General features: G+C 32.7%; 1 protein-coding gene and 1 non-coding gene across 2 annotated transcripts; both read left to right on the top strand.

Annotated features, from left to right (window-relative positions):
* The first annotated feature begins 234 nt into the window (after positions 1 to 234).
* Positions 235 to 341, top strand: LOC127089450 (small nucleolar RNA R71). Its single transcript, XR_007791046.1, has one exon. It is a non-coding gene; the product is annotated as a small nucleolar RNA R71 (small nucleolar RNA).
* Positions 342 to 3,310: 2,969 nt separating this feature from the next.
* LOC127086503 (protein NDR1) lies at positions 3,311 to 4,288 on the top strand. Its single transcript, XM_051027277.1, has one exon. The coding sequence runs from the start codon at positions 3,524 to 3,526 to the stop codon at positions 4,157 to 4,159; it is 636 nt and encodes a 211-aa protein (XP_050883234.1). The 5' UTR covers positions 3,311 to 3,523; the 3' UTR covers positions 4,160 to 4,288.
* The last annotated feature ends 7,036 nt before the right edge of the window (positions 4,289 to 11,324 follow it).

Genomic DNA, 11,324 nt, shown 5'->3' with positions numbered 1-11,324 from the left:
GCACTCACATGGTCTAAGCCATTTACTTCGAATATGCCTCACTTCTATAGTGTTTTCTCTACTTGAGCATGTTCATTTCCCCATTGATAATTGTACTGAACCATGTTCTCAATAAGCTTGTAAGCTTCATTAAAGGGTTTATCCAATAAATTGCCACCAACTGCAGCGTTTATGATCATTCTTGTGTTGTAAAGTAGACCATTATAGGATGTATGGATGATCAGCCATTTCTCTAGACCGTGATAAGGACATAGTCCCATCATGTCCTTATATCGTTCACAAGCTTCAAAAAGTGATTCTCCTTCTGTCTGTCTGAACGTAGTTATGTGATTTCTTAGCACTGTTGTTTTGCTCGGAGGAAAATATCTAGCTAAAAATGCATTTTTTAGTTTGTTCCAAGTGGTGATGGAGTTTGTAGGTAAAGATTGTAGCCAAGCTCTAGCTCTATCTCTTAGGGAAAAAGAAAATAAACGTAAGTGAATTGCTTCTGAATTTACGTTATTACTCTTTATCGTGTCTGCATATTGTACAAACACTGACAGATGAAGATTTTGATCCTCAGTGGGATTTCCTGAGAACTGGTTTTGTTTCACAATTTGTAACAGAGAAGGTTTCCATTCGAAGTTGTTCACCTGGATTACAGGTGAAACAATGCTTGAGTGTACCTCGTCTTGAGATGGGACTGCGAAATCCTTAAGAGGATGGTTATTTGGTTCAGCCATAGGATCAAATATGGCTCTAAGCTCTCATATTCGACGTTTGAGGTGAATGAAATGCTCGTTTCAGGAATAAGTTCTTCTAACTCGTCTCTAGTTGAGCGACTATTGGACATACATCCGATAGAAGGGAAAAATATAAAATACTTTAGTTTATACGTTTCTACAACAAAATCACAATATTAACTGTTGGTCCCCGACAATGGCGCCAAAAACTTGATGTGTGTTATTCACAAGTGCACTGAACAATTAATTATAGTATAAAAAATGTCGAACACATAGAGACCAATATCAACCTATTGTGATCTTTTGTCTCTTTGTAAATCTAAGGCTATCGAGAAATATTTTGTTTTAAGACGGATCTAAAAAACTAGTTTGGAAATTAAATTAAATGGAGATCGGAATGTAATTTTCGGGTGTCTTCGGGATTCAGATAAATTTAAGCACTTCGTTTGATTTTAAAAATCATTTTTGGAGGAATAAATAATTTAAAAACACTACTCATTTTCGCGTAGCCTGTGTTATGTTTCGAAGCCGTAGTTGTTTGTTGTCGCTCCGCAAGTTACAATTTCGAAACAATTTTTGAAAACCGATAAGTCCAATTAATTAATAAAGCGATGTCACTATTTTTAGAAATTAAAAACTCAAATTTTATGATCGGATACCGCTTTCACACTTTCGCGCTGAAATCGGTATCTGAGTGTTTTTGCTGTCGCGCAAAGCTTTTGACTTTTTGAAATAAAATTTAGAACCAAAAAATTATTTTAATATTGAAAATTAGTGTTGTTTATTTTACCGAATCCCACCGAAACGAAGGTCCTCACATCTCGAACTTTAAGAGCTTAGCCGAACATAATTACAAGAAACATATTGTTGTAAAATAAATTTATCAAACTAAACATAAAATAATTCAAGTAGAAACTTAATAAAAATAAAAACAGTAATATATATATATATAGAGAGAGATAGATATAGATATAGATATAGATATATAAGATAGCAATATCAATAAAAATAAAAACTCAAAACAATAACAACATAAATAATAGAAATTTAAAATTAAAGTAGAAAATTAAAGCAAGTAAGTAAAATAAAACCTGTTAATAATAGCTGAAATAAAATTGATTTTGGAATTAAAATTGTAAAACGATTCCGGCAAGACTGTTGTAATGTTGATCCAAGCACACCACAAATTCCTAATACTAAGATGCAGCAGTCCATCAATGTTAGAAACTACTGATTTTACAATAATGAAATTTTTACCTAAAAATAAATGTTGTAAAACTTGGATGATGAAAAACTAAGACTCATGGCTATTTATAAAGTTGGAAATTAATGAATAGAGTTTGAAGTCGTGTAGGAGTGAGAGAGATATCAGCAAAAATGGGAGAAGACTGAGTCTGACTGTTGTTATTTTTCTTGCGGCAAAGTCCATGGCGGATGTCATGGCCTCATGGCGAACGCCATGAGAGCAAATTTGGTAGAACGCGGGTTTGAAGGTCCATGGAGAACGCCATGGTCTCATGGCGAACACCATGAGTGCTGAATGTCACCCTTTTTGCTTTTCCTTTATGTTGAATTATCGTCATGACAAACTCCATGAGTGCAGAACTAGCCTTTTTTCTCCGTTCTTTGCCATTTCTGTCCTGATTTCTCGCACGGATGTTCCTTCTTGGAAAATACCCGAAACAAACACAATATACCAGCATAAAACCATAAAAAAGAAATAAAATGGACTAAAATTTCATGTGTATCGAGTTGAAAACATTATACGTTTCGTGGTTATCATGGATTCGAAGAACGAAAGAGTTTGAAATACTCATTGACCGACTCTCAATTGAGCGGGTTTTGCTGCGAAAGATTGCATAGAGATGCCACTAAGACTCAGTCGTCTTATGTTTGAGGAAGAGGAATCAAATCTTAACAGATTCAACAATGGAGACAGCGATTTCCCATTAAACGGTGAAGCGAGTGATTTTGGATGCCTTTATGGTTGATGAACTGAAGAAGGATCTGTTGAAAAGGGAGTTGAGATTCGAGGAAGAAGATAAAGAAACAAAGATCTAAACTTCTAAGAAATGAGATTTGAATATCTAAATTAGAGAAGATCTAAACGCAGGAATCAGATTTTGATTTGGATAAATGACACCAATATTTTATGGTGAAATCATAATTATTCAGTAATTGATAACGTAGTACTTGTTACAATTAACTTGAATTTCCACTATAGTAGAAAAAGAATTCAAATATAAGATTAACACTTCCATACCCAAATTAATAAATAGTAAAAACTTTTAATTGAATATTGAATAGCTCCTTTTAACCGGACTTAAATTATCTTTGTACTAAAGTTTAAATTACCTTCTTTTTTTTATACAAATTACACTCTTCTTTTAACCGGACTTATCTTACTATATTATGAATTACACTCTCTTTACCTGATAAATACCAAAGAATTTAAAGAAAAAAGTTAAAAATAATAAAATTGGGATCACACGGCAATAATGGCTACGTACATGTTGAGCTTGCATTACTCTGATTTAACCTACTAGTAGCATTAATATCCAGACAGAACTTTCTTTTTAACATTTTTCAATTTCAATCATAATATAAGACATAAAAATGAAAATGCACGTTCAAGTAAATGACGCATGAAAAACATGGAAACTTCCTAGTTCACATCCCAAAACCACAGATAAAACTAACCAACCCTTAGATCTTCCCAGAAACTAAATAAACACGCACCTTTTCTCTCTCACTTAAACTAGACAGTTCGTGTTTTCTAAGGTTCTTCCGACCACCTTAAAATGATGGCGAAACACGACAGCTGCTGTTCGTGTTGCTCAGGCTTTATAATAACCATGGGCCTAACTGCTCTCTTCATATGGCTCAGCATTCGAGTCGACGAGCCCAAATGTTACATCGACTATATTTACGTTCCTGCCCTTAACAAAACACTCAATTCCACTTCAAACTCCACTATCCTCTTCACTCTAAAACTCGTTAACCCCAACAAAGACAAAGGCATCCAATACGACGCCGTTCAGCTCCGTTTCGGTCTTTTCTTAGATCTCAACACTACTCGCTTACTCGGTAACACCACCGTCGACAGATTCTATCAGGGACATGAGAAAAAGGCTAGGAAGCCCGGCTCGGTGAACGGCGTTGGGAATTTGACGGAAACTGTTAACGGAAAGAGTCATATTCGGGTGGATTTTGGGACGGCGGTGAAGTATAAGATCTTGTTGTGGTATACGAAACGGGATCAGTTGTGGGGAGGGGCAAATGTGGAAATTGGAGATTCCGGTGAGAAAGTGTATAAGAAAGCTGTTAGACTTGGGAACTCGCCGGTGTTAGTTGAGTCCGGCGCGTTGAAACTGTACGGAGGCTATCGTGCGCTTCTGATATTTTGCGTTGGGTTCGCTGCTCTTGGGTTGACTTGACTTGGACGAAGTTTACTTATCATAGATGGACTCTAGTATTTGTACTTTTATTATATTATATTATATTTTATATGTATTATGTTTTTCTTTTTTTTAAGACGTAATATATATTTTAGTTTTTTAACTTAATTTAATTTAATGTTTTGTTTTAATTTTTTAATTAAAAATGATATAAGTTAGTTTTTTAATTTCGTTTCCTTTATCTTATTTAGTTAATTTGATCATAAAAATATTAAATTTTAATCCATGAACATAAATATGAGTCAATCATATGTATTTAAAATCTGATGAATTATTTAAATTAGGAGGATTTTATTTTAATCTTTGAAAACAAAAATTTGTATCAATCGCCGAGCTGTCACGTCACATCATCATAATTTATTATTTCTTTTGTTAGAAATTGACAGAAATAATCAAATAGTCCAACATAAATGAAATTAAGAGAATAATTCATAACATTTCTTAATTAAGAGACTGAAGCAGAATAATAAATTAAATTAAATGTCTGGATGATTAATTAAGACAAAATAACATCATGGTTAATCAAAACACGCCACCTACTCGTCTTCAACCTTGGCCATGCATCAGAACGAGACTACAAACCCTAATCCCGACTCCAACATGCCATATTCTTCCTCAAATAACTTCCTCATCTCTCCACCAAATTAAATGAAGTTTGAAACAAAAATGGAGTACACAAATAATATAACAGCATGTCATATTCAGTTTTCAAAAATGGACAAAGGAACAAGGAGAAAAGTGAGTATGAACATACGGGTTTAAACGTATCCACACATTAATCAAACAAAGTTGTACACAAAAATATGAGCCTAGCTCCATTATTCACTCAAGAGTGGATCTTTCAGATGCATATGAATGAGCTTAAGCATGATAAATGGCTAGCAGGAAGAAGCATAAAGTGAGGAAAACTTACCTAATGGAGAATGTCCACTACACCTTGGATTCTTGGAGAAGGAAGATGAACAAGACCAGTAGGAAGATGATGTGCAATGGTGAGTTAGGTAAAGGCTCAAGAGCAGCTTCAAAAATGGAGAAAAAATATATGAGAATGAAAAAGTTCATATCTGATATGCTTCTATTTTGCCTCTTTCCAACGTTCCTCTATAGGTTTTGAGAATGAAAAAACCTTGTATATGAGCCCTAAGTGAGGGCATAAGGGTCAACACACTTGGTCAAGTTGTTATCCCAATTTTGGACAAAATCAAAATGAGAGGGAGTAAGGTATGCACCCTGCATTTTGGATGTGTTTGAGGTGAGTTATGTGTCGTTTTAGGGAGTTGAAATGAAGTGGAATAAGGCCAGAACTCGTGGGGACTTGGGGGAAAGTGGAAAGAGGGGGAAGGACAAATGGAACATTTCCATATTTGGCCCAATTGAGGAAACATGTACATGCATGCAAAAGATGTACTGCTTGGTCATAAAAGGCATGGAAGGAGGTGTGGCATGCGTGTGGGAGAGCTATGTTATAAGCAAATGACAAAACAATGCACAAAATCAATGATACTCATGATATTGGGAATTAGGGATCAACAATGTTCAAACCATCATAAATCCATGGTTCCTTGGCCAAATGAAGAAAACTAGGGCTCTTTGGAAAGAGGAAAGGGAGATGAACAAGTTTCATGTTGAAGTCGAATTGAAACAAGGCTTTGAGGTCCCTCAAAAATGGCCACGAAAACAACAACTTGAAACTGCATGCATTCATGCAAATTATAGGTCATTTGGCAATTTTGAGGTCCTAACTTGGCAGCTCAATAACTTGCTCATTAAGCCATCAAATGAGAAACTTTTTGAAGCAAAAATGTAGAGGGGAATGTGATCTACAACTTTCATGTTGAAATAAAATTAAAATGAAACTTGCATCTAGGTGAAAAATGGCCATGAATTTGGTTGCTTGAAACTGACTAAACTCTTAACAAAATTTCACTAAGTATAAAACCAAATTATCAAGTTAAGGTCATGACTTTAGAAGATGATATTTTCAGTTGTAGTCAACCAAATGAGGATTTCTTAGAACCATTGGAAAGAGGAAACTTTGTGATACAATTTTCATGTTGAAAATATCTTAAAATGGAGCTTGAATCTGTGTGAAACATGGCCATGGAGTTGACTGAAATTATTTGTAAAATTGCCCAAAATAATAACCTTCCTTTGAAACCCTAATTCCCAATTTTGGTAACTTTCCATAATTCTTGATTTTTGAGGAATCTCTTGACTTTTCTTGATAAAATTTTAACCATAGACCATATTTGACTTGTGGAACACAATTTTGACCAAAAAAGTTGACTTTTTAATCTGCTCAGTTGACTTTTCCCCTATTAAATCAAACCATTGATCATCTGAGCAATTGAACTTCTTCTGAATAGAATTGATGGCCAATCTTCTAAACATAGACACTTAGGGACACAAAATACCATGGAATCAAGTCTTGCTCAAAAAATTAGAAATTAACTGATTTTATCACAAACCCTAATTTCAGTCCCAAAAGATAGGAGATGAGTGCAAATCTTCAAAAGCTTGATTCCCCTAGGGAAAATGGAAAAACTTGTGAGCAAATATGTCTTGTATAATGACAAGATGAAGATGAATAAAAAATGGGTCCATGGGTATGCCACACATCTGAGATAATCAACATTCCTAGCTCAGGGACCAAAGATATGAGAGTGTGATCAACTTCCATTCTCTTGCAATTCTCAATCAATTGATGAAGTAATGGACCATTTTAGATGTCTTAGGGCATAAGAAAACCCTTGTAGCTTGAGTGGTCATGAAGTTGAGGATATTTCACCCTCCTTGCATTGATTGTCACTTCTCTTTCTTCTAAAGCTTGAAGAAGGTCATAAGAGAGATGCCTTGATCCCATAACCATGGAAACAATGCTATGCATGAATGTATATGATGATAAAACATAAGTCAATTAGTGTTAAAAAGAAGAGAGTAAATTTTGCAACAGATGGGTCTGCATGGTTAGCAGTTAGCACTTCAACGATCATGTCAGTTCAATATTCAAGATAAATATAGTGAAACTGAAAATCACAGATTGTGTACCTTGCTTTTAGAATGCGAATTGTTTATATCTTGGATCGAGTATATTGGACTTGAAATGGATTGAATCTTGGACGATCTTTTGGTCAATTTTGAACAAATATATAAATCATGTATTGAATTTAAAATAATTAATTAAAATTTTAAAATTATATTAGATGAATTGAATTCATGAATAATTAATGGATTATATTTAATCCATTAAATGATAATTTTTATTATGAATGAATTAGATGAGTTATTGAATAAATAGATTGACTCAATGAACGAGTGGATCCAATTGTCACTTCTATATGTATAATAAGAAAACGTCTCCCAGCCATAACTAATAGACATTCAGAGGGTCCGATTCCAAAATAAAAAAGGAAGATCAGAAGAACTTCTTTGCTTTGCAACAAACCATCACATTTCAATAATGAATATTAAGAGTTTCCTTAAAGGTGAACGAAAACTTCAAAAAAGAATAAGAAGAAAAGTCTTATATGACACATTTTAATACTTCATTTGTTCTATAATGAGTGATTTAGTTGATCATTTCATATATATTAAGAAAAATGAATAAATAAAAGAGAGAGCATAATATTTTTACTAAAGTGTCTTTGTCAAATATTAAGAATGATAAAAATAATATTAAAGGATAAAATTTAAAAATTATATTAAAAATTAAAATAAATCATTTAATTTAGGACACTCTTTTATTTCAAATAAATCACTCATTATAAGAGTAACTAATATTAAGTTTTCTCAAAAAAAAAAATGAAAACTTCAACAAAATGAACAACATAATGTAACACAAAACATACATAATAATTGCAGTATCAACTTGTTTTTTAATAAACTATCCTAAACAAAAGATAACGTAATAATAATTAGACAAAACATACATAATAATTACATTATCAATTTTTTTAATATACATAATATATACTATACAAAAGAAAAGGATGATGCAGTAAAAATTTAAATTAATGATATCACATAATAAAATATTTTTATTAAATGAATACATCTCCATTAAATCCTATATATAATATCTATGCGAGTATCTTATAAATAAGATGGAGAGAATACTAAATAGTATATAAAAATAAATAAATAGAGAAGTGATTATGTGCCAGTTTGTTTTTACTTTAAAAAGATTATATAAAAAATTTGTATTTTTGAAAAAGATTCTATAAAACGTTTTTTAAGATATTATTTGTTTTTTTAAAATTGTTTTTTATAAATTAAAAGACTAATTTTGATATGCTATAAAATAAACATACATTATTGAAGATTAAAACACAGTCAAAATCGTAATTTTTTCAAAAACAATTTTTATGAAAAACTATTTGAAATAACTTAATTAAGTGATTTTTTAAAATTTCAATATTTATAAAAAAAGTTTCGATAAAATGAAAAAATGATAAAATATCTAAACATTTTAATAATAATTATTCAAACCAAATTTTTATTTGAAGTATTTATGAAAAAATTATTTGTAAACTTTTTTTACACCAAAATATGTAACATTATAAAAATGATTTTTTAAAAAGGCAAAACAAAAGGGTCCTATATTAAAAAAACACTAAAAATGTACTTGGAGAAATAATTGAAATTTTTTAAGAAATTTAATAACCAATTCAAATTATTCAATTGAAATTCATTTATTTTTAATTTTTTTTATTTGGATGGAGTATTAAAATGATTCATTGTTAAATTATTGATGTCATTTTCATAAAATTTAAAAAATTTAGGCCAAATTTAAAACATGAAAAATAAAGACCCATTTACAATTTTTTAAAATTATTAGAGATTTATTTACAATTTTTAAAAAAATTTAAAAATGAATTTGAATTTTTCATTAAATATGAGAAATATCTTGCAAAATTTAAAATTTTAATAAATAATTTAACATTTTAAATTTGGATGAGTAATTTCAAATTCTTTATTTTTGAAATTTCTTAAATTCAACTGAAATAAAATACGTTATAAAAATTTCTATATTTTTTATCCGAGCAATAGAATTGATTTTTTTTATCAAAATAACCCAGATTTTCAAACAAAATCTCTAAATAACTCACTTTTTAGATTATTTCCCAAAGTACTCCATTTTGAAGAGTTGGCGCCAGATGAATTGGCGTCTGCTCTTTAACTTAGAGAGGTGGCGTCAATTGGATTGGCTAGTGCACCTAGTGTTGTCAATCCAATTGGCACCTGTGTGTTAATTTACAAAGGAGACGCTAATTTGTCTGACACCTATGTGTGTTTCGTAATTTTTTTTGAAAAACAATGTACATTTTAGATAAAAATCGAAATCGGACTAATTGATATTAATATTAATATGTGTTTACACAAAAAGACTAATGTTGTTGACCGGGATGACCTAACCGACCTCCGGTCCCACATCCCTTAGCTACCCGAACGCGTGGCCCTAACCCACGTTGATGATTCACCAAGTGTTTGAGTATCCGAGGGCCCAGGAACATCACCGCCAACTACAGGAGATTGCCTAAGATATTCAGACAAATCTGTGTAGTCTTGTGTATGTATTAAAGCGCTACCGCCATAGCTGAGTTCATGACCCATGCCAGAGTAGTTAGGTTGTGTTTGAGTTATTGGAGGGCGACCGGGACGATTGAAGGGCGACATTGGTGTGAATGATGCGTTGAGGAAATGTTGAAATGATTGTTGTGGTGTTTGGTAGCCATATGGTTGATGCATGTTTTGATTTTAGGATGTTTGGGCTTCTTGACTATAGTATGAGGAGGGACGGTTAATGTTAAATGATCGTTGGGTGCTTTGGCTAAGGCGGTTATGGTAGGGTGATGTGTTGGGTGCATAACGATGTTAGGTGTCTTGATGATGATCTACTTGTTGGTGGTGGTACGGGGTATGCTCTTGGTATTGTGGTTGGGTGTTTGGCATGTTAGGATTGTAGGTTTGTATGTTTGTGGAACGAAAATTTTGATGGATATGGGGTTGCGAGTAACCGGTCTGACAATGTTCTTCGGGGTTAGATGTTGAACCTTCTTGTGTGTAAGTTACCTGGTATGGGTCGTATAGGTACATATCCTCGGAGAGGAGCTCAAATCCAACCGATATGTACCAAGCCATATAACTACGACTTGGTTTTTGTTCGGTTGGCATCACAACGTCAGTTAAGACATGGTCTTGTCGGTGCTTCCATTTTCGACACTCAGGTCTAGCGAAGCTTTGTCAAGGGTTAAAGTTCCATTGGTCATTAACTTTTCGTAGATGCCATTCTCCGAGGTTTGTCGGGGATTCTGGGATGTGTTGAAGCATACCGAACTGCAATTTAACACGATCACTATGATACATCTCCACATTGGTGAATCTTATGATCGGTGTGCATGCAGTCCAAACAGATGTGTCTTGTTTGTTGATTTCATGGTCATGATCCAAGTTTAGATATGGACGTCAAATGAACTGAAATGTGAACATATATTAGATTATAAATTTGTTAGAATAAATTAACAAATTATTACGAGTTAATTAGGTTAATGGCAATACATTTGTTGGTCTAAGGTGATCCAAGAGATTGTGATGTTGGGTAAGTGTATAAGACATCTGTTGTAACTCATACCACGTGTCGACCATCTACACCATAAAAGTAAATATGTTATTTAGATATAATAATCGGTAAAGCAAGTAAATATAGCCCAACTGTAACTTCTTATTCTATCTACATGTCTTAGTAAAGGTAAATACATAACATGTATACTAGAATCACTACCTTCGGGAAATAAAAATAAACCAATTAAAAGCATAATATAACACTTAGTTTTTATTATTTGAGCCTCTTCGATAGAATTTTCATCTAACCGTAAGCTATTGTAATATGCCTTAAGGCGTGAAGGGAGTATACCTTGACCTCTCGAGTTATCATCTAACAAGTCAACATCCAAGAGGTCCATGCAAATTGAATTTGCATAGTTGGTTTTACCATTTACTGCCTTACCCTCGATAGGCAGTCCCAATAATATGTAGACATCTTCTAACATTACGGTACATTCATCTGTTGGAAACCAGAATGTGTGTGTCTCGGGACGTCATCTTTCACATAAAGCAAGAATAAATTTAGCACCAACCGACCAAG

The sequence above is a fragment of the Lathyrus oleraceus genome, chromosome 5, assembly GCF_024323335.1.
Source record: "Lathyrus oleraceus cultivar Zhongwan6 chromosome 5, CAAS_Psat_ZW6_1.0, whole genome shotgun sequence".
Lineage (NCBI taxonomy): Eukaryota > Viridiplantae > Streptophyta > Magnoliopsida > Fabales > Fabaceae > Lathyrus > Lathyrus oleraceus.
The sequence above is the reverse complement of the archived record's forward strand: the minus strand, read 5'-3'. Positions and strand labels throughout refer to the sequence as shown.

What these genes read in the sequence shown, in the direction of transcription:
- LOC127086503 (XM_051027277.1), top strand. Translation starts at nt 3,524, where the DNA reads ATGATGGCGAAACACGACAGCTGCTGTTCGTGTTGCTCAGGCTTTATA.